The 26,588-nt window shown below is 44.7% G+C and overlaps 1 protein-coding gene across 3 annotated transcripts in view; it reads right to left on the bottom strand.

The window, feature by feature from the left end:
- Positions 1–26,588, bottom strand: part of NEURL1 (neuralized E3 ubiquitin protein ligase 1) — a 96,580-nt gene that overhangs the window by 11,323 nt on the left and 58,669 nt on the right. For all 3 annotated transcript variants that reach the window (XM_054206985.1, XM_054206984.1, XM_054206983.1), the window contains exon 4: positions 7,360–8,040. In XM_054206985.1, the coding sequence (XP_054062960.1) occupies positions 7,360–8,040 (681 nt within the window). The remainder of the gene's footprint in view (positions 1–7,359; positions 8,041–26,588) is intronic.

The raw sequence follows: 26,588 nt of genomic DNA, 5'->3' as shown, positions 1-26,588 counted from the left end.
AAAATACATGTATTTACACAGCCATTTGTTATGTTCCCACGGTGATGGGAACAATACTGCATTGACCAGAAACCAGAGCTTCCTTCCCCTTGGGCTCAATGTTTTTTGGCCAACCATGCTCTCAGAGCCCAGCCTCTATGCTGCAGCTCATCTCTGCCTCTCAGGTGACCGACATCAGTTGATGATCCATGGGGCTTTTTGCATTCAAGTACTTCCTGGGGGATTTAAAAACTGTTCCGAACAGAACAATATTATATTTTGTTCTTTACAAGCCCATGAAAACGTAAGGGATTTTGCATTATGCTACAGAAATGTACGGAAATAGGTCAAAAAAGCAGCCTGGCAGATTGTGCGTGCAAAACCATAAGGCCTGTGTTTACAGGTGGGTGTCGGACAACCACTGTTCAGGGAAGTAAAAATTAGATCCAAACCACACGGAGAACAACGGTTCAGACTTTCATGTGGATCAGAACAGGAGGGTACTTTATGGCTTCACTGGAGCATTGCTGTCTGCTGTGTCCAGAAGGGCAGCAGGGCACCAGCACATCTATTACTGTCCTGCAGTCATATGCACACTCCAATTAAGCAGGAGAAATATGAAAGCTCCAGACATCACAGCAGTTCTCCAGCAACTGATCCAGCAACACTCACAGCCCAAGCCTGATGTGCCATCTGAAAGCAAAGAGCACACAGCAAACTTAGGCATCTTCTTGACTTGATAGGTGAAGTTCAGCGGCTACTCAGCACTTCATCCTGCAAAATCCTGAGGGTGTGGACACCATGCAATGAACATCTATCTGAACTGAAGTGAAAGAGCCTCTAATGGGGCCGCAGCTCTCAACCTGAGAAATACCAGACCAACAAAGCACCCAGACAGATGCTTAGATCAATAAGAGGTAAAAAAAGATGCCTGGATTGAGTACCTGAACTGCATGATAAATGAGTTGGAGCTTTCGTCTTGTTTAAGAAAAACAATCCAAAAAGCCCTCTAAAAGATCACAGATATTAATTATCCAGGCGAAAAACGCTTCTGTTCATAACAGCACCTTTTTCAGCTCCATCTCAAAAAAGCCATTTGGCTCAGCGTATCTGGGAGACCACAGCAAAAGCGGTTCTCTGAGCAATAGAATACTGCTGCCTAACCCAGCACCTCCAAGCTCTGGGCTTCTCCAGGAGGGACATGTATAAATAGGGTGGTAGATGCATACAGGAAACAAATACTCTCACTTTTCTTGGCGTGCACTGCTCTGAATTTCTCTGGGATGAAAAGGCATCTGACTAAGAAGGAAAAGAAAAGTTTAGTCTGCTATGTCACTCTCACAGTAGCCAGAACAACTAACTCATGCCAGTGTTATTTAAAAGAATAGGCAGATTTTATCTGTCCTGACAGACAAGTTGCAATTCAAAGAGGCTGGTATATGATCCCACATCCTGTATATTCACTGTAGGCAGGCAAAGGCGTTATGAGATAAGGGAGATCTATACATCACTAGCTATGAACATCTCACTGCAGCCAGATAGTTTATTATCCTAGTGATGATAATCATTTCTGCTCTTGTGGAGGAGAGCGTGCAGAGGACAGGACATTTGCAAGCCCTGTGGCTCTTGCTTAGAGGAGGTCCGCTTGCTTTACCCAGCCTTTACCCAGATGCTGGCTGATACCTCAGTACACAGGCTAATGCTCACTGACTTACCCGTGGCAAGTGTGGGTTAATTATGTGTCACCTGTGATGAGATCTTTAGCTGGATGGTATAAAGGCGCCACAAGCAGGTATTAACTCTGACATTGCTGACACTGACCACAAGGGACAAGCATTTGACTGCATCCAATTCTCTGTGACTGTGCAGTTTTCCAAACCCAAGTTGTTAAGCAACCTGTCCTCTCTAACACAACAGCTTCCCTTCGTGCTAATGATCCCGTAAAACCATGAATATAGAACAGGGCGTGAATGGAGAGCCCTGTGCAGTGCTAGAATCAAGCCCAGAAGTTACGGACACTGTAATGCTCTTGTGGAGCTCTTACAACTTAACATCAGTAACGTGTGCTTCACTTGCAATGAAAGATAAAGCCACGCATGACAGGAGGGTATATGAAGAGGCACCAATTAATACAAGTGGATTTGTTTCCAAGAGGCACTAAATATTAACTCTCTTCCTTCCCCCCCCTGCTTTCTAACACTATAAAATACCACATACTCTGCAGTACGTAGGAAATCCACGCAACACAGGTCTGTTATATCCCAATCAGCTTAATGAGTCCATTTTCCATACAAGTGTGAAATGTTTCCAAAATAAATAAAAAAACAAAACATGGATGATAAAACTCCGGGGTACTTCTAATTGAACACGTGTTAAAGGAAGCAATTCATTATGTGCATTTCTGTGCACCAATGTTATGCACTTATCAGGTTTCTCTTTTGCTGCATTCAATTCAGCAATTTCCACATCACTGGAATGAACCAAGTCAGAGAAGCATCAAGTTCCCAAATGGGTAACCTACACATGGCCACAACTGAGATCAGAGATGAGGGTGTGTGATTTACTACTGCAAAGAACAAGCCAGCTTCTCTCAAACAGGAAAAGCTTAGAAACTTAGAGATGAAGAACCAAAATCCCAGATTCTCCCTCTCTGTGTGGGAGACTTTTCTACAAACTGTACCTGCTGTCTGCACCATGGGCGGTGTGTACAACAACTGTACACACCAACAATCATTTAATATTTTGTGTGCTCACTGCAGTTAATTGTATGTGCAAAGTAAGTAAGTATATAACTGCATCCAGAGTGAATAACTTTTTTGGAAGAGACAGGTGCTCTGCCATGGAATGCTGGAGTCCTGGGACAGTCAGGGTGCAACTGGCCAGCTCTTTCTTCCTCGCCTCCCCAGTTTCCAAGAAAGTCTGAAAGAAGGACGGAAACCTCAGCAATAATTGATTTCAAAATATCTCGCAATGGGCAGCCAAGCAGGAGCCCCAACTCAATGCTCACGGTAAAGGAGGCAGGAGGGCTTCGCCCACACACACTCCGCACTTATCCAGCATGGATGTGAATACAGACTTACCCACACCAAATGCTGGCTCTTGGGTTGGTTTTTTCAGGCCTAACGCTGGCTCTTGGCCAGCATTAGGAGACATCCAGAGAGCTGCAATATTGTACAGCTGTTCTGGTGGGGCTAGAGTAATTCAAGTGCATGGATAGAAAGGACACAGATAAGTTGGCAACTCGGCTTCATTAGTATGACTGTTGATGGAACATGTTATTTCACTGCTCAAAAGAAAATTTCAATATTACTGGAATGGATGAAACTCACAAGGGAAACCACACCAAAAAAACAAAATAAAGGAGACGAAGGAAGATGTTTTACATGCTGGTGATTCATTCTGAGACAAAAGAAAATGAAAGAATATCCCCAACCATTTGGATCCCCAAATACTAAATATATAAACTTATTGCTGTGATAGCTCCTCCAGACATGAGTCATACATTTTAAAGCCTTATGGGGCCGATCAATTTAACTTCATAAATGAATTACACCACCAAAACCAGACCAAAACCAGACCAGTGCATCCAGACTGGCTCATTTCAACCTTTCAGAGCTGTCAATAAAACTGTGTGTGAGCTGAAATGCTTACCAGCAAAAGCTGAAAGCAGTAAATCAAATTTAATAGGCTGTTTTTGTCAACTGTACAGGAATGATGCCTGAAAAAAAACAACCCAAGCCTGAACTAATGGAATTCCTAAAGGATATGCAAAGACTGTTTCATTTGTACATGCCTAATGATCTGGGTTTCTGTTTGGTTGTCCTATGTGCACAACCCACTGAATTTCTGAATTAAGACCAGCACTTTACATATAAAATATTTAGAAAGGCTTCCAATTCTGACAAAAAGATCTATTGCCTCCCTCAATAGCTGGTTCTTGTAGTTAATCACCCTCACTTATGTTTAATTTAAATTTGTGTCCCTTCATTTTCCAGCAGCTTGATATTTTTAATGCTATTATCTGCTATATTAAAGTGCCCTCCTCTTTCATTTACCTTCCCTCCATGTGGTCAAGCTGCCTTTTAACCTTTTCTTTGCAACTAATTGACATCCTTCCACCTCCCACTACAGATGACTGTGGCCGCTATAGGCTGTAGAGGTGCTTGGGTTTAATTTATTTCCCTTTTGCTGGGGTGACATAAGAAAAAAAAAATGTTTCCAACCTCGTCTTTATTTTCTGCTATTTTATTTCTCCTACAGCAAATACGTTGCCAGTATATGATGCCAGATTGGCAAGATGGAAACAGAAGTCAGAATTCTTTACTATCAAACCAACCCCACGCTCCCCTCCTCTCTTCTAGAGTTCTGTAAGACCATCAGCCTGGGTAGAGATGGTCTCCCCTAATATTTAGATTAGAAAATAAATGTTGCATCTCCAACACAGTGGAATAACTGTGGTCAGCAAACGTCAGCTTCTATGGTAAAGCCACAAGCCAGGGAAGACCTGAGTTTAGCCCTGCTCTGGGTCAGGACCAAATAACTAATGTGACGGCGTGAAATGTAGTATCCAGTGTTCAATACCCTGAGCCATCTTATTATATGAGTCAAAAATAAACCTTCTCTAGGTGCAAGAGTGGTATAGCTGTTCTACGCCTTCTCCATCCTCCAAATGAAACAGAAAAGCTGGAGAAGAAGAAAACCCTGCAACTTTAATTTCATTTTATAGTCGGCTGTAGTGCCGATGTTCTTTTAGCGTTGCGTAACATTGCTTTGATTAATCTAATAATGGTATGCCCCCAGAAACAGAATGACATCTGCTATTTAAGATAGGTTTGTTACAATTATCCCTCTTGCAGTATTTGTGTCTCATTTCTTTCAAGGATATGGAACTTCATTTTTTTCCATTAAAATTAGAAAAAGATGACTATAAACATGTCTTCTCCTGTGATAGAAAGCTCAAACTACAAAAGATAGATCACACAAAATTACTCTTGTTTGCATTCCGAAGACGGAGCTTGTCATTAGAAAGATGAACACTTTATATTCTTCTTACATTTTCTAATATTATAATGACAGATATTATGGCAAGCACCATAATCTCTTCCACTGCAGTGCAAACAGTGCACATCACCTCCCTAATAACATTGCAAAAGCTAGAGAAGGGAGTTCATTATTTCCTTTGCCTTCTGCTGGGATATTGCTGATCCACGTAACTACTGCAGTTGCAGAGATGTGCAGTGCTGGGACAGCATCAGTGCTCTTCTCTGGGCAGCTGCACTGATACTGGGACTGTACTGCTCCCAGCATTGTTATACTGGAAACATAGGTCTGAAAAGCTCTATTTGTATTTTAATACCTGTTAAAGATTATAGGCAAGCTCCTATTTCAGAGCTTTTAACTGGGAGATAGCAGCTTGCTGCCCAAACTGACGTGGATAAAGCTGTGCACTCAGCAGGGTCCTTCCCTTTCCTTGAGAGAGGCAAGGGCAGTAAGTCTGGTTCTTTTCACTTACATCTCACTTAAGAACAATAGCCCATTTTCAGCTTCTCCTCCACTGACCGAAGCCAGAAAAGTCTGTTATGTGGTCACAAATACAGGTAGGGAGGAGTTTTCCAACTCAGCAGACTTAATTTCATGGATCCAAACACAGATTTATCTAAAACATGCACTAGGAGTGTACTGGTTTGGGCTGAACTTGTGAGCAGGTAGGCAGGACGCACACGGGGTATGTGCAGCAGGAGGTTTGTCCAGGACGCAGGAGGCCTGCATTCAAGTCCGTGCTCTGTTGAAGTCTGTATGAGGAGGTGATTCTGTCCCTCTGGTGAGACACATCCTCACTGCCCTGTTTCAGGACATACCGCAAGCCGGCTATTTGCTCTGTGCAAAACTGCCAGAATTAGTGATCTCATGTGAAAGGAAGCACTGGTCGATGACTTAGTTTTACCAGCAGCTCAATGACCTGAGGATGTTTTCCTTCTAACATATACAGGAGCATTTAATCTCCTACTTTACTGGGATCTGTTTGACTTCACCTACTATTATCACAATGACATGTTGGTGGAGAGCAGAGCTAGCCATGGATTATGTACGGTACCCACAACAAATGTAATCAGGCTGAATTATCAGGGATTGAGTCTTGGGCTCGTGGAAATAAATTGCAGTATTACATTTGTCATCTGTGAGCCTTTAACAGCCAAAAAACACTCACAGCATAGGCCTATGGTCAACTTTAAGCAAATTATATAAGGCACTTCTTACTGTGATTAAGGTGAACAAGACCCTGCAGACAGATGTGTATGCTCACCACAATTTATCTTCAAAGACCGTCTATAAATCCTTAAAAAGGAGGTGTTGGTTGGCTTTTGGGTTTAGGGTTTTTTTCCTGTTGGGTAAGAGGGGCATTTTAATAGTGAGGATTTGAAGCAAAAAGGAATATTAGCATATTTGAAGTTATATGAATATAACAGAATAAACAAGAAAGGAGCATTTTCAAATCGTCTCCAGTTAGAGGAGTACCAGGAATTGCATCATGTTCTCAGAATCCATCATTTACCTTTTGACGCTGACACCGGCAGAATCATTATATGGTCCAAATTCATGGCCAAACACAACCTACTTTTGTGTCCAATACAGACACACACACAAGTGAATTTGATCCTGGCTAAATGCTGTTTCAAGGCTCTTCCCTCCACACCTTCAAACCATGACTTTCAGCATTTAAATTAGGAACTTCAGTTAACAGAGCTTAAAAACAAAAATATCAAGAGAAAGAGGCCAGCTCTCCAGAGGTCCATCAACCTGTATGAGCTATGCTACCTTAAATAGGGCTGGAGGACCAGGAGACGCCTCTCCTGTTAAGCTGGTCAGTGCCACACTCTCTGCAGTGCCAGGATCATGAGGCACAGGGCTGCTTCTCTGCTTGCCAGCCTGCCTCTCACATACCAACCTGGGGAAAGCAAGGGGACTGTGCTTTTTGGCAAGCAGTCATAACACACAGAAAAGGGCATCAGATCTCATTTTTCTTTCTGGTTATGCCCTACGTTAGCTCAGCCCAAAGCACCTCTCCTCCCCCTTCTTTGCTTCTCCTAGGTCAGCGGTGACTCATCTGTACTTTAATGGAGGTCTCTAAGGCTTAATTCATTATCTGAAAAGAACTTTGAGACCATGAAGAATGCTAGAGAAGTGCAAAGAGGTAAGCCTCGTAACTCATATCCATGTGCTACGTACATGACTGTTGGGTTTTTTTCTCCTTTTATAAAAACAAAATTTGCACCTGATCCTAGAGCGAGGAGGGACTCATTCCCTCCACCCTTCCCCTGCAATGTATCCCCCCTCCTTGCTGTCCTGCACATGATGTTTGGAAAACAGGGTTTGACATACCCAACAATCGAATTTGCGTGACCGTGCCGTGTAAAACGAAGAACATCCAGAGGGGCTGGGAACAGTCCACGCAGACCTGCATGCCAGTGCCAGCACCGTTGTGACTCAAGTGCAGCTCACCATCCGAATTCACCATAAATCCCAGGATGTCTCCACTCTGGAGGGGCACTATGACTCGGCAGATGGCCCAGAACTCCTTTCGGTCGACCAAGGACTCAGGATTATAGGGGAGGTCGCTGGGGCGCAAGGTGCTGGGGTCGCAGGACGTCACCCCATAGGACAACGTCCCTGTGCGCACAGCGTTGGACTTGTTGATTTTGACAAAAATGGTTTCGTTGATCCGAAGGGGTCTGCTGGTGAAAACCAAAGTCCTCTCCTCCCGGGCGTGCTCCAGACGGGCCACGGTTTGGTCATCAAGGATTTTGACGTGGGGTCCCCGGAGGTGGTGGAAGCGGAGGTCGCTCTCCAGCTGGGACGGGAGGAGGTGGGAGTGCTGGGAGTTGAGGGAGTTCTGCGGGATGGGGCACGTGGTGGCTGTCACATGGAAGGTCTCCTCCTGCAGGTTGAGGTCACACAGGCTGACCGAGAGGCGCGTGTCCTCCGTCTCCCGCCTCAGCGAGGGCCGGCGGATGGCGGTGAAGGAGCGGGGCCGCAGGCAGTCGGGAGGAATGATTTCACTGTCTGCAGGGAGAGAGAAAACAAAAGAGGGGTCACTTCAGAGAAAATGAAAATGTCCAGCAGTTTGCAAATGGCTGTCAGTTTGACTGATATGTTTCAAAGGGAAAATCCAAGACCTGCTGCCATTAATAAATTTTTCCCTTTAAAAAATGGAAGCAGAGTATCATAAAATGTATTTGCAATCGATTGCTGTTCCTGTACTTTCTCCACCAGCATCAACATTTTCAGCTTCTGAGCAGACAGACTTGAAATCGATGGAAAGCATTGACCAGGGGAGGCTCTCCTTGGAGAGGGGAAGCAGAGGGTAAATATCTGAAATATACCCTGAACGTACCAATCAATATCTATACAGGCTCCAAGTTTACATGCCCTCTTTATTGTCTACAGTAATTCTCATAGATCTAGGAAATAAATATCTAACTACACATACTTTTTTATTTTAAAAAATGCTATGTTCAGTTCTAATTTATTTATCATCATAAGAAATTTAATTAATATTCCTGCATTTAATTAATCATTAGTGTTCTGGTGCTCACTGCAAACCAATACAGATATGGATTTCACAGTGCGGAACTTGGGAATATGCAGTTTTCTATAAATAACATACCATCATTTATTATCTCCAAGCCAAATAATTAAAAATCAAATCCATGGACTAGATGATCTGAAAGGTCTGTTCCAGCCTAGGCAATTCTATGGATATATAACAAAGAAAGATGATGCTTACACATTCAAATCCACCAGTGGAAACAGAATTGCACCTCATCCTCTTTGTTAGTCTCACCTGCTGTTTGAAGCGCTAATCATCAATTTATTTGATTCTTTTTCTAAGAATCACCTGCCTTTAATGCCTAAATTACTTTTATTTAACATATCCTTAGCTATGCTGTTGCCATGGAAATTCGAAAGAGCAATTGTGGTGGGAAAAAAAACCACCACATTATTTAAACAGATTATAAAAGTAAGCTGAGATAATGCAAAGATTTATACTTATGTCTGGCTTTCTGAACTCTGAGAAGCCCATAGCATCAAGACACAATTGAGCACGTGGGTAATTTTCTGCAAACGTTGCAATAAGCTACGGCCCATACTGACTGTTCCTCTGCGCCAGCTATGCTTGAAGACTTGTGGCTTCAAGCCCGGATCCAAATGGCATAAGGTAGGACCACCCCATACAATACAACCCCCCACAGGTGGCACAAAGCAACGCCACCAGACCCCAGCCTGGGACCTGCCACAACCACAGCACAAGTAGAGTGACAAGATGAGGCAGAGGAGCAGAGGCTCATTCCAAACCCACCTGCTAGGCCCTTGCAGTGGGCACCTCGTCCTTGGGATTTTCTTTTACAACAACAAAAGAGCAGGGCCTCAGGTTATCTGGGGATTTTCCCGATGGTATGCACCCTTTCCCAGTACACCAGAGTAGTGGCTCTGAACTGGTATGCCAAGGAAAAATGCCAGCTACTGAATAACCAACATCTCCTGCAATATCTGATGCCTGACTAACAGCCTTTCCTGCCCTCCTCTTCTGGGAGCCCTGACAAGAGCACACCCACACACAGTTTGGCTTCAGTAGAGCTCTTTGCTTTGCTTAAACTGGATTATTCCAGGCTCCTCTTTAAATAAACTGCTATTACAAGGGAAGCACAGTCTCAAAATAAAAATGGGCTTTGTTTCTCATATTTGATTTTCCCCATACTGATACTTCGGCTTCTCTTCCCACAAGTTAATTAAAGAAAAGGAGGAATAAATAAAATCAGAAATTACCCCAAGTAATTTAGAAGTGGGTCGCATTAATGCTTTGTAATATATGGGTTGGCATTTGCATTGCAAGTGCTCCTGCTGGATAGAATTAGACTTATTTTACCCTCCTTTGGCTGGAAACCCACACAGGAGAACAAATTAATACTGGCAGTTGATGATGATCCTTTGGTGGAGGTGAATGGGTAGAGACCTTTCTGAATAGGAACAGAAGGTCCTCTCTATCTTATTCCCTGTAACTATGCATGTGCAGCCTGGCTGACAACTGTGATGTGTGGGTAGCTTGCAGCCAGGGTTTTGAAACAGCTTGTTTTCCACCAGGATGCTTGCATTTCCCTTTGGCTGCTGGACAAAATATCTTTTTCCATCTGAAAAGAGGTTAAGAGAGATGGAGCTCTTCTGCAGACAAGACACATGGCATTGATAGCAAACCAGGGTTACACATCCAACTGTTTTACTTAAATCCATCGGTAGCTCAGATGCCTAGCCACATAAGGGATAAGATGTCGCAAGCATATGGGATTGACTGTGAGACTTAGTTCATTAATGTTTGCAAATACCCATGGAAAAAAGGATTGCAGTTTACTGGTATCTGAAGTGGGTTTGGGAAAATTTAGAGATGAGTCTCTAAGAGATGCTGGCCTGCTCCAGGGCTCTATGTTTTTATAAATCACAAAATACCCAACCAAATAAGAAAAAAAAAATATCCCATTGAATATAAACTAAAACAAAAGTGGGATTCATCTTTTGGGGTAGTAGATAAGCTGGAAGAGATGTGGAATGTCATTTATCCAGAATAACTGAAAATGGCCAAGGGCTATGAAAGAGCAATTCTAGTGAAATGTGAAACGAGTGAGGTGACTTTGAGCAGTTTCTTTCACCAGAAGATACGCGGGAACAAGTTATTTTCTTCTGCTAAAGCTCCAGTTGTCATTTTGTAAACACAGACCAAGCTGTTCATGCTGGAGTGGCCCTTAACGCAGCCGTGCTCCTGCAGAACATTTACAACTGACCTTTAATGCCTACAAAGGAGGGACTCTCTGTGTAGGAGTGTCCAGGCACATTTATATTTGCAGAGACAAACCTGGAGCACACATCAAAAAGATGGAAAGACTTTATGTGATGAGACTGTAAAATACAAAATAGGTCCAATGGCCAATTACCAAGGAGATCACCTGGCTTCAGCCTGAAGAATTTAAAAATCATCCCTTCTTATTAAATATTCGTGGCTATAAAATTTCCTGTGTAAGACAGTTGGCAGTGTTTCTTTTGGAAAAGTCACATGGTGAGAGACCTCCTTGGGTGAGAATAGATGGACTTGTGAGTGAAAACCACAGCTCTCACGGAGTCACCAGAGCAAACTTTAACCCAGCTGGTTGGGGTACCACCGGCAAGCTGGCTGTGACCACAGCAGCTCCATGCAGGCTGGCTGCCCAGGTAGCTTTCTAGAGAGGTTTTTCTGAGCTCTGCGTCAGTGCCAATTATGGTGCCAGTGCTGGATTTAGAGACTTAAAGTTTCTGGTATCAATATAGATATAGCCAAAGCGGAAAGGATTTCTAATAAAACTTTTCTGCTCTACAGTTGCAGAATCTGAGACACTGAATTTTTGTACAGGATGCCTAACTTCACAAATCCCTCTGTATCTTTTTTCTGGCTTTGTTTAAGAAAAAAGGCGAGCTGGAGTAGCAAAGCAGAACTGAGGGGCACTTCAGCAGTTCAGCCATCTTCTGTTTTCTCCTCCTTTTTAGTGGGTTTTATCTGCAAAATTTAGATTCTCAGCAGCTGATGCCTTACACAGAAAATTAACTTGAAGTATCTTCCTCAAACCAGAGGCTTCGAAGCTTTCTTTTTTTCCTGCTCAGAGGGCATGGAAGAGCCTCCCGCTTTGTGCAGGCTCAATGAAACTGCAGTAACACTTTAGAACAGCACTCAGAAGCAGCCACACACAGCTGTAAAGGCTGCATCCAAATCAGAAGTATTTCACTACCACCTTTTTTTTGAACCGCTGCCAAATGTGGTCTTCTTAAAATCATCTCTTTCCTTAAACATGCATAATATGTATAATACTTTTTTATTATAGATTTCACATACATGCACATTTAATATAGCTACGTGCACGTCCAAACAGAAAGGCATTTCTAACCACCACCATGCACAGATCATCTCAGCCCCACGCAAACCCGAAGGCGATGTGTTGCTGTCAGACTGTCAAATCATTATTTCCTTCCTCTTTTTCTTTTTCAGTACTGTCTGTTACTGCCTGAAGGCTTGACTTTCCAAGGTCATGAGCAGCCAGTATTCACACACCTGTACAGGGTCTGAGAAAGCAGAGCAAACTCAGCACACGCATGCTGGAAACTTGCAGAGTCCAGTATTTAACTGCAAGCTCTAGGGTCACAGAACTCCTCCTCTTGGTGAGTTCTCTGCAATCCTACAGCCTCAGAGTATGAGGGCTGCAGCATGTCTCCAGAATGAGCTATAGAAGAATGGAAGACCTAGTATAAATTAATCAAGCTTGAGCCTTATTACTACAAAAAAAAAAACTTAAAATCTGGGGGCTCAGACTGATAGCTTAAGAACCCATCCCATTTCTAATGATCTTCCCTCCCAGGAGAGAGGAATGCTGAGAAACCAAGGAACAACCTAGTGATTCCTTGCATCTGGAGAACATTTCTGTCCTCAGCTACTAAGCAAAGAGTAAAAAATTAGTAAGGTCAGAACCTTGCTGGCACACTCCTTCCCTTCCCATGCATAGCCCCATGTTCTCTCCTTCCTTCTGTTCTTTGCTTTACTTCCTCACAAGTGCATTTTTCTTCTATGAATCCCTTACTTCATTGGGTAATAAATAGTATTTCTAGTGAGTACTGGTGCTCATTGTATAACTTCCACGACCAAGGAACCTCAGAGGTGCTAAGCTACCAAAAGACATCTTGAAGTCAGTGTTCCCTACAAGAATATTCTATGTAAATATACAACTGCAAAAGGATATACACTGTATTACTCCCACCATGCTGGAGGGGCTCCATTCCTACTCAGGAACGCAGATGAAGGCTCCTTTTCCCACCATCAGCAGTACCTGTCACAAGGGGTTATGCAGGGAGGACAGCTGGCCTTCCAACACCTGGAATCTTGCGCTATCTCCTCCATGGTCTACAGCAGACTTACGCAGCTAACAGCCCATTTGGCAAGACTTTGACATTGCAGGGAGACGTGTTTGAAATATGAGGCAGATGTACCACACCGTAAAATAACATCGCACTCAAAGGCAATTGGGAAAAGCAACCAGTCATAAGACAAGAAATAAACCTGTGCTTCTGGAAACCTTCTGTCACTCACAGCCTTGTACTCCCCATCGTGGGAGTGCAGGTATTAATCCCAGCTCAGCTGCCTGCCTTGCGAACCCTGCTGGTGTCCTGCTGTGGCAATCTTTCTCCCTTGCTGACTCAGTCCTAGCGAGCTGATGTATGCTGCTGGGGAACTGCCACGCTTCAGTGCAGAAGTAGCCAGAACAGTTTCTATATGTTGTTTGTAGCTCAATCTATTATGTACTTCAAGGTGACTGAGGACCAAAGATTCGGTAAAATTGAAACAATTAATTATATTCTCATTTATCCCTCCTAAAATAAGGATGAAGAATCCTGTGACGGGGGGCAAGGAGCAACACCCATTCCCCAAGCCCTTTGGTTACTAGCTTGCCCGATGTGTGTATGGCACCCAGGCCACACCACCACCTCCACTGGAAAGAAGAAGAGTGGCTGTGACTGGGTCTGGGAAGAGAAGGACTGCTGCGTGTCCCTGGGACTGCTCTTCATGCAGTCTGCTGTACCCATGGTATTAAAGATGTCCTCACCACGATGGGATGCTCTAGGAGCTCTCAGTCTCTACCACATATATCTTAACTGTTTTATTGTACCAGGAGGAGCTAAGCAAATGGGAGAGTGAAAATTGCCCTTACTTAAACACAAGAGAAAAATTGAGAAGTGAAGAAAGCCGAGGCCACGCTCACAGTCATTAAGAAGCAAAGCTCCACTCACAGAGCGTGTCGAAAGTGCTCTTGCCTGCTGGCGGTGTCTGAGCAGACACTCATAAAACTATTTGTTTTTCTGCAAACTTGTACTCTCCATGTGAGGTCTGGAGAGGAGGCTGGGCTCTGCTGTGCTCAGCATAACGCTGCAGAGACCCACGCTCCCGGGTGGATGCTTCTGCTCTGATGCCGCACACAGCTTTCCCCCTCCCCTCCCTGCTTGTTACTGTTAAATCCTGAATTTATATGATCCGAGACCCCTCTATTGTGTTTATTTCTCATAAACCATCAGGCGCCAGAATGCAGCTTCTCGGATCATACGACGAAGCCACTTTCAGAGCATTATTGTAGCATGTGGGAGGCAAATGTTTAAAATCCCTCAAAGGAATGATTCAGACTAAAAACCTCCTTTGCCATATACTTAGGAATTCACTTCTACAAAGTACATTTCCCTTTATGAACAACCGAGAAATCAAACTGCCTGAGTTATTGCCTCAGATCAACCATTTCTTCTCCTTGAAAACACCCACATCAAATCAAGGACATCAGTTAAGTAAATACCTACTTATACAATACCTATATATGTACATGTCTCTATTTCATTGACAGTATAAATATCCCATTTCAAATAAAGCTGCTTCCTTCTGCTCTCACTGCTCTGGCTTCTCTCTTTTCACCATGCTTACGGGAATATATGCAAAGCTACAGCCTACAGACAATTTCACTCGTACCAGCTATATATGTAAGATGCCCAGGCTGTTCTTTAAGAGACAGTAAAATCTGCCCCGGGGCAAAGAGCATCTGAGATCAGAACTCAGCTACTGGGCTCTGCACCAGAAGACAGTTCTCACCATGTAAACAGAAAGGATATATAAATGGTGAGTGGGAGGCAGGAAGAATTAATGTTGTTATTTTATAGACTGGAAACCATGGGATGGAGTAAGCTGTCCAAGGGGATAGATGACTCCTGTGGTAGAGATCTGAAGTGAAATCTCTTGGGGTTTACCCCAGTGCACGACAAAACCACCCTGTTTCCCACGGTGCACCCTCTCATTTCCTAACTCTGCATTCAATACCTTATTCTCTACCTGCTGCTCCTCTGCTTCCATGAACAGATTGCTCCTCTCACCTCAAAACTCAACCTACTTGGGACTCCTCATCCATTATGGGATCCCAATGGTCAGCATGGAAACCACCAGCTTGGTATCACCACGTGGTCAATGGAGGGCAAACACACGTTTTGTGTGCATTCCCATGGTTAAAGTGGGAGTGAAGGGCTACACGCAAATTTTGGCTTCTTGCTCATGGCAGTCTGGAAGGCAAGCTAACTGACATTTCATAACAGCCATTTTCATTGCAAGAGTAGCAGATATTTAAATCAGCTGAGTGCATTTGTTTGCCTGTGACCAACACAGTCCAAATTAGCTATCTGACACTCAGGTGTTTTTCCAATATTGCTGAAAGCATTTGAGAGAATTTCTGCTATAACCAAGGGGCAGAAGTCAAAGTCCAAGCCAAGGGTTACGAAGAGGTCAAAGTTGGAGTTTGTCTGTGGGAGATATCAGTCATGTTTACACTAAAAATTGTCACCAGATTTAAAAGCCAGGTTACAAAAGAAGGCAGACCATCGACTCTGTGGAACAAACTGCAAGGCTACAAACATCTGCCACTTTAACAGAAATGAGTGGAAATCAACAGTGCTTCATGAGCATCTCACTGGACTTGTCTTTGCTTTGTGTTTGCATTTGCTTGGATAAAAATCAGCACTTCTTTCCAGGCATTTTGAGAGAGACTGAGCACTAAAGCTATTTGGTTTGCATGATGCGGTTTTGGAGAAATGATAAAAAATGGAATGGAAGAGGAAAAATTAGCCTTTTAGTCGTCATCAACTGCTAGGTGTTTGATAAATTTATTGTGCAAATCCGATGGCTTCATGTGGCCCTTTAGCACTGAGTCCTGCTTTGAGGGAATGGTGCCTTTGTGCCATTAGGCACAGAGCAGCTGGTGTCCTGCCAAGTGAATCCCAGGAAACCCTTGGGATCTGTTCAGAATACTTTACTAAGGATATAAATATCCTCCCTTGGCTTACTGGGATTATCATGGATTTCTTGTCGCAGATTGCCAACGCTGTACCAATAGTACAGACAAAATATCACAGCAAAACAAATCAGAAACAAACAAACAAACAAAACCTAGATTCTAAAAGAATGCCAGCTCGTATTCTGCCAGCCTCCAAGCTGAAATATTCATCAAGAAAAAATACAAACCCCTGAGCTTTAGGGACTTGCAGCTGTTTTTAAACCAGAGTGAACAATTGTGGTTTCCAGGCCAGCCTAGTAATTGAATTGATCATCTGCATATTCTTCAATAAAATCTAAAAGCATACAATTTCCTACATGAATAAGACTACAGTTGAAGGTAGAAAGGTTGAGTAGTGACTGATAAATTGTAGTTTTGGGACATGTACTGTACAATAAAGTTATGCTCTGAACCAGTCTGGTTCATAACAAACATTCATACAATTCTGAGTAACATCTGTAAGCATGTGAAATGGATTTCAACATATGAAATGGCACAAAGAGCATAACTAGCCTCATAAAATTAAAATGAATTACTGTTTTCTTTAGCAAATACGAATGTTTTGAAAGAGCCTGACAGTAGATTATGAAGAACAAACTTCCATATGCGTGTTACAGTTGTGGATTTGTTTTCTTTTCCACAAAAGCTGAAGCTCAGAGAGAGTCTGCAGGGTGCTGGCAACATCTGTGTTACAAACAACACATTTTGGTTTTCGTTCAGAAAGGCTTTTCATTCGGGGTAAACTCATCCTCCCCAGCCAGCGGTCCTGAAGACTGACAAACGTCCTTCAGGTTGAAGATGTGCTTAACCACTGCCACTGCTCCGGATGGTGGCACCTCCATGTCTGATTCCCTTTATTGTGTTTGTGGGTTTTCCATCTGATGTTTCCTAACTCCCCGTGAAGTCAGAGAAATATGGTTTGAGCAGAAATCAAGTGCTTTGGGTTTTGTGGGGACCACCTAATCTGCGCTATTCACTCCTACATCTATCTCCCATTCAGGCATATGAAGCCTCTGAATTTTACTCCCACCCCAACGCAATGATTTCCACTTCCATTGCCCCAGGCCTGCTAGACTCCATGATTAGCTATTATTATCCCACGTCAAAACCACAGCAAAATGATCATGGCTTTTAGGACCATACCTACATTATTTTAATTTCAGTCCTGCCTCTCTCTGTAGAGTGCCCCTTGTTTTCTTTCCTTTTCCTCTTATTCTTTCTACAGCTGAAAGGTTTTTTACTACTTGTTTTAATTACCTGTGCAAGACCTAATTCTTCCTGGAGACTGAAAATTGTCACTGTATCTGATGCTTCCTGATCTTTAAGATGTTCCTCTGTCGAAAAGTTGGGGGTTTTTGTTTTTGTTGTTTTTTTTTAATTTCTTCATGGGAAATTAAAGCAGTAATTGCAATTCCTGGTTGTCCATTGACTTTATAGAGCCCTCTTCTCATACCCAGTGACTCCATTGCTTACTCCTGACACACACTGGATGCCCCATCCCTGGAAGTGTTCAAGGCCAGGCTGGATGGGGCTTTGAGCAACCTGATCTAGTAGGAGGCGTCCCTGCCCATGGCAGGGGGGGTTGGAACTAGATGATCTTTAAGGTCCCTTACAACCCAAACCATTCTATGATTCTGAAAGAATGCACATAATGCTATTTATCCAGATTATCTTCTTTGTTTTAAAGAAGCACTCTAGCAGTTATGCAGGGAAACAGTAAATCAAGGCTTTGTTTGATGAGCTTGTTTTAAAACAGCACAATTATTATAGCCTGCACCAATTCAGAAAAGTTCTGAAAAGTTTAGGTCTGTTCCATTTTATGACAGTGCTTAAACATCCACTTCATCTAAACAAGTATTTATAACCCACTGAACACAACGGGATACATGGGGTAAGGTTTAAAAACTACATTCCACATTAAAAAAAATAGTTCTTATGCCAAAGTCCACTCTCCATTGTTGTCCCATTGCATCCTGCCAGTGGAGTGAACAGCAAAGGAGATCACCTGAAACAGTAACCCTAAATCAGTCACTCCAGCTGTCGTAGCCGCACAAAATTAGGGAGGAATCAAAGAGAGAGTCGATGGCCGCTTTTGCCAAGGTACGTAATTGAAAAGTTCATCTCTTCAATAAATTCTTCATATATTCTGTCAAGCAGATGCCCATTATACTTGCGATTTCTTTATGAATTATTTTGATACTCTGAAATAAAGAAACTGAAGAGCTGAATCTTGTTACCAGAGCTTCAGCTAACTCCTTAACAAGCAAAAAAGACAAATTCCGCTCTCACTCACCCCAAGGGAAAGCTTCAACACCTTGGCTGTCAGTAAAGCTAATTTAAATGCACAGATCATAGGATGTGGCCTCAAAAGGTTTAGACAGAAAGACAGGAGGCTTTTCTGAAGCTGCAAATTGAAAGTATAAACAAGAATCAGCCGGAGGGCCACAGTTTGGCTGCCAGTCAGGGCAGTGTAACCTTGCTGAAGCCACGGGATTCACACGCAAAACAAGGTCCAGCGTGCACTGCTGGATGCTAAATGCAGCTGTGGCCCCAGTAGCCAAACCTTCCTCAGCCCCCCAAGGCTTCAGTTCCCAAAGGTTCCTGCTCTCCCCACATCCCATCTTCCCACAGCACTGCTTTTCTTTGTCTTCCTCCTCTTCTTTCTCCCTTTCCCACCTGACTGACACTCTAAGCGCAAAGAAGCTCAGTCCTGCTGGGGTCCTGGAGATGAGATGGAGGGAGATCTTTCAGGGAAACCGTATCCTAAAACTGAGACCCAACGCCTGTGCTGAGAAACAGCAGACATCTGCCACAGGAGTTTAATGAGAGGTCAAAGAAGAAAAGGAAAATCACCGTGCGGAAAGGGAAGAGAGCCAAAAAACTCATTGTGTTTTTAGGTGCTTTTGTCTTACCCACCTCCCTGCCCCTCCTTGAAAGGTCTCAGGGACCAGTAATAGCACAAACCTTTTGCCATGTGATGCCCTGTTGTACTGTCCATGCATTTTCACTAGGATTCAGCATCTCAGTTTATGCCGAAGGTCACTCTCTCTGACTGAAACATGCTCTGAACCTCTTCCTTACTTACTCATAATGTATTGGGTTTGCACCAGTTTGGCTAGGAATGGGTACCAGTGTTCCTTCAGCCACTTGTCCTGTTTCAGTCTGTTAGATTGCCATGCCTTTATTTTTGCCCTCTATTTCTGTCAGCCCATGATACTATGCTTCTCTGGTTTGGGAAACAGCTAATCAACTTTTTGATGGTTTGTAAACAGTAACGTTTAGCTTCAGAATGTCATGACCAAGCTTAGTTTTGGAATTTACACTGAACTGGGAATAATCAGCAACAAAAAGAGCCAATGCAGCAAAGTTTTAGGCATAACTCTCTTGCTGTGATCTATATGGACTAGAGACACGGTAACTAATATAGGGGTGATGGTAACTAATATAGGGGTGACTCACTCAAGCTCAAGGATTTCTCATCCCATTAATCGACTCATTTCTCTTCAGCTTCTGCCTCCTTCAGCATCAAAGTTTAAAACAATATTTGGTGACAATGTTACTGTGAACCTTTCTGCACATACTCTGAACTGTTGTAGGGGACTATCAAACCCTTGCTACATAACCATAAAAATTGCTGGGCTTACATCAACTGAAATGTCATCACCAGCACCAGTGATGTCTTACTCAGTCTAAGGAATCTGGGATTGATCCCAGGTCTGCCTGGGAGAAAAAAAGTGCCTCTCCACTCTGCTCAGTACGGTCCCACCATTCCTGGTACTATAACAGCTTTGACTTTTATTTTTTCATTTACAACTGGGAAAACATTCTTTGTTTCCAAGCACAGATGTAGTCCAGTCATCAGAGCAAAAGCCTGGATAATTCACATTTGCATTCATTTTTGCCTGCCACGTGATGGTACTGGGAAGGCACGTAGCTAAAAACCACGCGTTTCTGAAAGCTAGAAGAGAAGAAAAAGCAGATGATGTGCTCAAATCTAACGTTATCCTAATACCTAAACCAGAGAAGAAAGGGTTACTGCTGGATGTGTTTCTGTTCTGTAACTCTTTTTCATATCAAAGTAAGCAAAAAAAAAAAAATCTGAAAGAGGAGTGTAGATGACTTATGCTCTGGAGGAAGCCAGCAGATACGTGCAGAAAGGGCCTCATGAAGCTGTACACGCTCTGCTCCAGCCCGGGCTGAAGCCACGTTACCAGCCCCATTTGCTCTGTGTCCATAGGAGACACAAAGCACCCGGACAGCTGTTGCCATGGCCACCCCTTTACGTCCCAGGGTCAAGTTTCCCTCTGCACAGAAATATTATTTATAAGGTGGCTTAGGTGTGCCTGGCGCCTGGCAGTTAAAAATGGCAAGTCCCATCCCAGGGGAGCTTATGGCCCAACTTAGACATAACACAGCGAGAGGGTACGATAAACACAGGGAAGAGAGGGTCAGGGCGAGACGGTGAGATGCTGCGTATATGCCTTGTCAGCTTTTTTATTCTTCCTATTAAACGCTGTAAGGGCTCTGCATCCCCGCGCGTTTTTGCAACTGTCCGTCTGGTCTGTTGTGCTGCAGCCACTCGGTGATGGCACAGCCTCGGCTGGGACAGGCTCCACAGCATCCCCAGGCAAAGCTTGAACCCTCAACCAACCCTGGAGCTAAAGAGCCCTTTTGGGAAGCTGTCGGTGCTGCCAGGCCCGTGAAATCCCCCCTGGCCAAGCCTCGTTCCCTCCACTAGGTCGCAGTGGTGCACAGGCACCGTCCCGCTCCCCGCCTTGCCCGGCAAGGAGAGGGGGCTGCTGGCGGCAGAGCTGCCACTTCCAACAGGGCCTGGCATCCAGGGGGATGTGGGGACAACATTTAGTCCCTGAATTGGCATGGAGAAATCATGGGGCTTATACCGACTGCCGGAGTGGGCAGGGACTTGCCCTGAGAGCAACAGGACTTAACAACGAAGAGAAACCGGAGTTATGTAGAGTCCAAGCCTTCTCCCTACGCCCAAGGCACCACACTGACTTTACTAGCAGGGGAATAGATTGACAGCATTGAGAATAGAAATTGTCTCTGTCTGCTGTCTTGCCAACAGCCAGCGCAGCACATCCCCAGCCCCTGCATCCTTCTGGGGAGAGATGAAGTTCACCTCACCCACGCTGCCGGTTCTGCCCCATCGGCTCTGCCGCAACAGCCACCTCGTGGCTGGGAGAGCTGCCCATGGCAGAGAAACTGCCCTGTCTGCAGAGAAATGCGGACCTTGGCACCTTGGCAAGACTCTGCAGCAACGGTGATAAATGACAGCTTTGCTATCCACTGCATTTCATTGCTTCATCCCACCAGAAGCATTTCACTCAGGTCTGTTAAAGCCGCCTCGGTGGCCCATGCTCTCCCAGGCTCAGGAGGTGCAAATTCCTTCCTGAGTGAGGTTTGCAGCACTTTGAAAATTCGTATTTATGGGCAACATGAAGCAAACAGAATTTAATAAGGAAATGAATAAGAGGATGGCTGCTGGGTTCACTTTCACATCCACTGCAATCAAAATACCTATGGGGTCAGCAAGTGTTTTCACTGTAGGTGAAGCCGCTGCAGAGCTGAGGGTGCCAGTTCATTGCTACACGGCAGCTTCGCCTGGGGCCCAGCCTGCTGCAGCACCCATGGGTGCAAGTCAGAAGGGACAGTGTGGCTCACATGCCCGCTTCAGGCTGTCCACTCCTACATTAACCCTGTGAGAAGCTCCTCAAAGGCTGCTAACTAGTAGGCATCATCCTCCAGCTCTGTCCCCAGGACACAGTCACCTCTACGCTCATGTCCTCCTGCTGAATGCTGGCCATGCCCCAGCGCCCAGTTTTGGGAGGGGAGTCCCAGCTGCAACAGGGTGTCAGGGTGGCCTTTCCCAGAGGCACCAGTGCTAGAACAGGGTTTACGGTCCATTTGAAATCAGCCATCCCAAGTAACCTCCAGAGTCTACTTTCTCCACCTCTCAGCCCTCCAGGAAACCTTCTTCTCCCCAGAAATTTGACATTTCTTAATCTCAGCCTGTTTTCCAGGTCAGCAGTCTCACTCCCCAGCACTCCCAGTCATTCAGCACAGATGTGTGGAATGCTGTCGCTGTCTCTGTGCCTTTGCCATCCTGGCAGGCGTGCCTGCTCCACAAGTGGCTGGAGGCAGAGCCGCAGGAGCTGGCTCCTTCGACGGAGGCTATGCACTCACTCCGAGGATGCTCTGCCACTGTGGTACCTGCCCAGCCACCTCAAAGCCATCACCAGCATACATACTGTCAGGCCGAGAAATTAGCAGGAGGGGAATGATTCAAGGGACAGACACAAGCAAGGCAGGCATGGCCAGGATTAACCACTGAGCCCTGCAGGCTCCTTCCTTTTACCTCCCTGGCCTGCTCAGTGCCGTGGCCGTGCATTGCCTGCCTGTCTGCACGGCACAGCCGCCCCTGCTTTGCTGGAGCTTGCAGCCCCTGTAGCTGAATTCAAGGCTGAGCAATCCAGCACCATCGAGAAAGAGGATCAGGGTGGCACCTGGCAACACTCGCTGCAAAATTGCCAGCACTGCGATGAGAGCACCCAAATCTCAGCCTGCCAGATCTGGGGCAGGGTCGCTATCTCAAAACTGCAAAAAAAGTTATTTTGCCCTAAATTAATTATAGTTAGCACTGGCACCATTAGCCTGGGCAAACCACGTTGTGTCAAGCCATCTAACTCTGGTCTGCCGTAGACCTGTGGGAGTCTCCTGCCCCCAAAACAAAGTGCTTCTTGGTGGATCTTTTGGGTAATATAAAAAGGGTCACTTTTCCCCAAAAAAGAACAAGGCATCTGTGAGTGCACGTGCCTAAGCATATCCCATCGTCAAACAGCATTTCAACTTTAGACCGAGAGCTCAGCTTAGGCTGCAGTTTAAAGCAAGGACCATTTCTGCCTTGCAGCAGCTCAGAACCAGAATCAGCTTTTCCCCGTGTACACAGAGTGTAAATGCTCATAACTATTCAGCTGGTTCTGTGATTTTAAACTGAAAATATGTTGCTGTAGAGAGCAAAGCACGGGAACGTGCAGCCACCACAACGCACCACAGCAGAAGCGGCCCACAGCTTCTGCTGATACTTGCAGGCTCTCCGCTGCCATCCACACAGAGGCTGAAAATAGACCTAAAGCTCAAATGAAGCATCTGTAATACTTCATTTTGCCCATCCCTCCCTGAGGCACAGAGACTTTTCACAAAAATGATACCAAGCATCCCACATACGCTCTGACGTCACTTCACCAATTTCTAATTCCTTGCTGTGCCCATGCCTTGAAAAGGAAATTCCTTCCAGCCCTATTTTCATTCTATGTCCTATTTTTGTCTGGGAAGCAGGTTTCCCTCCAGAGCCACCCTTCTGCCGGTACCCACAGGTGCTGCTCAGTCCTCGTTACCTTTTAGCCACAACATAAAGCAAATCCCTTGTGCTGCCCCACATTGCTGCCCTGCTGACTGAAGGATCTCTTTCTGTCATTTAAAGCTGATCTTAGCAAAGGTCATTCAGCAGCAGCAAAGTGATCTCCAAACACATATTCAGTGCAGGGGAAACTGGCTGTACCATTAAAGTCTCAGCCTTTGCAGCCTTCAAAATGCACGGGCTGGGTCCTGAAGGATGCTGAGCATTTTCTGATCTCACTGACTTGATAAGACTTGGGAGAGCTCAGCCAAAGCAACGCAGACTTGAGCCCACAGCACCGTGAATGAAGAACACCTTGGGGTTTTTCTTTCCTATGAATTTTTAAAATATCTGAAATACTGTTTGTTTTCTTTCTCATATTCTGGAGGAATTGCTAAATCCTCAACTGTGCCATAAACATGCAGCCATCAGCCCTTGATTTCTAAAACTGTATTTGTATTAAGCTATGAAATTATTTACAATGGCCATAAACATTCTCCCAGCATCTGGCAGCTGGGAAAGGGCCCTGGAACTCACTAATTTACTTACATTGTAAACCACTTTCTAATAAATAAATAAGCTCTTAATATCTCACCCACAAAAAGAGGCACATTGCGTACAACGCTATATTTAGGGGTCCTTTGGAGGTCAAGGATTCAGCACCTGAATGTCTCTGAGGATCTTTCTTTGGTGAGTGTACGTTTATGCCCAAATGAATTCTCAACTGAAAGTCTTTATTTTGAAATCGGTTTTAAATTCTCGCATTGCTTTGAATGCTGGAGAAGCGCCTGCTCGGTTCTTGTTTTGCCTGAACCAGGGTCAAATTCTAATGTAAGGGGCAGAAAGGGACACTTAAAAAACCCAAGTAAATGCTTGCTGATCCTATAGCAGGGACCTTCCTGGGAGGGACTGCTGAGCCTCCAGGCTGGCTCCCAGGGTGGGGGTACTCTCCAGGCCAAGAGGATGCCCAGTGCCAGAGCCCATAGAGAAAAGAGAAGGCCGTGCAGCATTGCGAAGAGGTTCAAATGGCCATGCTGCTCTAGCGCTGCTTCCCAGGTTTTACTGCAGAGGGGCAGTCAGGAATCCTCCCTCCTGGCTCAGCATCCACAGCCCAGCCACTAGCTGCCAGGTGACACAGAGTGGGGAGATGGGCAAACAAGTATCCCACATGTCCCACCAGCTGCTGTGCAAGAGATGAGCCATGTTAGGGCCCATCATGGATGCTGAGAGCATTTAAATTGAAGGAGATGTGAAATCCAGCACGGTGCCAGTCAGGACAAAGGAGGATGAGTGGCTGGTTCAAAGCAATCCTGGACTGAAAACAATATTTTCAGATCAAACTTGGTCCAAAATTTGTGTTTTGTAAAAAATAGCAATAGCCTTTTACAAAACCTAAGGTAAATGAGGACTGTTTTTACATACTGCTTCACTTACATAAAAACCAAACCTCCTCTGATTTCAACCAGCGCTGGTTAAAAGAAAAGGTTAACTAGCAAATAGGAGAAAAGAATGCTTCACCCACTCGCCCTGCCCCAGACATGGAAGACAGGGAGGAACAAATGAATTATTAAAATCAGTTTTGTTTTAATCATGTGAGGTTATACTCGTGGACATCTAGGGATCTGAATGAAGAATTTTAAAATAGGAGCCCCCATGTCCCACTATATCACCAGCTCCTCAGACAACCTCTGTGTGAAGGTTTATTTACCCCATTTATCTAGGGTTGGAAATGGCTTCAGAGATCTCTGACTAACTGCAGAGCAAAAAGGCTCCCTCTCCCCTCACTGCAGCCCCCATCTGCTTCACTGGGAAAGATGAAGCTGCACCAAAACCTCCCCTTTCCTCACAAAGTCCCCCCCGTGCATGGCGTGGGTGCTTGGCGCCCTTCCTGTGGTGGCACAGCCAACTCCCCTGGGTGCCCTGAAGAAACTCTCCCTGCAGCACAGCCATGATGGTCTCTGATGTCTTCCCAGGCATCCATGGGAAAAGGGAGCAGGTTGCCAGGATGCTGGGAGCAACCCCAGTTGGCCGTAAAAACATAATCAGAATGCAAAATAGCTTCTTTAAATGCCCCCTGGTTCCCCTGGTGAGTTGTCTCCGCAGCGTGTCCCCCCATTCAGTCGGTGTAGAAGCTCTACAGAAACCTTTCTCAAACACAGTGAGCTATATGCTGCTACATTATTTTTTTTTGCATAGTTAGTAATTTCCAGCCAGCAAGGGACTATTCCAGTATAACTAGGCAGAATACATTGTTTTCTTACGAAAGATCAATAAAAAGCAAATGCAATGGGATTGCTGCTGGTTTTCAACAGAAAACCATGCGATTTTGCATGTCGTTATTGCAACACTTGAAGCAGCACAGACTGCTTGCTGCTGATGGGACAGATCGGGGGGGGGTTGAATAAAAGAGCTGCACTGTGCCTTCAGGAGCAATGGTCTAAGTTCACCCCTGTTGTAACACTGCTCCACTCACCCCAAACAGGATCTTAGCCCTACGGTTTTGAAAATACGCATGGACAGCAGGAATAAATCTCATCACCGAGGGTTTCCTGACATTCCTGCTGAATATCCAGTCCTATTAGTCAATGTCAGGCTCTGGGCAACATGAAAAATTGCAGAAATCCATCCTGGCTGTCACTGGAAACCAAAGGTCAATCTCAAAAACTGAGAGACTCCTTCTAGCTTTGGAAAGCAGTCACATTTCAAGACTACAAATGCAATTGTTGTCAAAGCTCTGCACATTCATGTGAAACAGGAAGGAAAAATAAGACCCCGGACAATGGGACCCTGGTGGAGTGGTGGAAGAATTGGGCTTCTCCTGGGAAGCCGTTTGCCAAAACATTAAAATAGAATCTATTTACACAATAGATTGGAAAATGTTAACAGTCAAAAACGTGTTAGACAACAGGACTTCAGATTAGAAACACTGGGCTTGTCCCGAGAATGTGTTCTAGAATAACTTACGGATTCTCTGAACTGAGCAAAATGAGTATTTTCTGTAATGACCCTTTCAGTGGGGTTTTCACCCCTGCTTTCACCATTAAGGTTCCCTCCTCTCCAAACCCACAACCATCTGCCTCCATCTCATCCCATTCTCCTGTCTCACTCCTTGTGCTCCCACCCCTGCCCAAAGCTTCCCTCCCACTGCTCTCCCACCACATCTGTGGTCACCAGCTGCACCACACGAACAGGCTGTACTTTAATTGTTCTTGAGAATAAGAGACAGAAAGTCAGGCTCCCCAGTTTCTATTCCTGTCCCTTGTCCTCCC

This window comes from Rissa tridactyla, chromosome 6 (genome assembly GCF_028500815.1).
Source record: "Rissa tridactyla isolate bRisTri1 chromosome 6, bRisTri1.patW.cur.20221130, whole genome shotgun sequence".
Classification (NCBI taxonomy): domain Eukaryota; kingdom Metazoa; phylum Chordata; class Aves; order Charadriiformes; family Laridae; genus Rissa; species Rissa tridactyla.
Note: the sequence above shows the minus strand (reverse complement) of the source record. Positions and strands in the feature narration are given on the sequence as shown.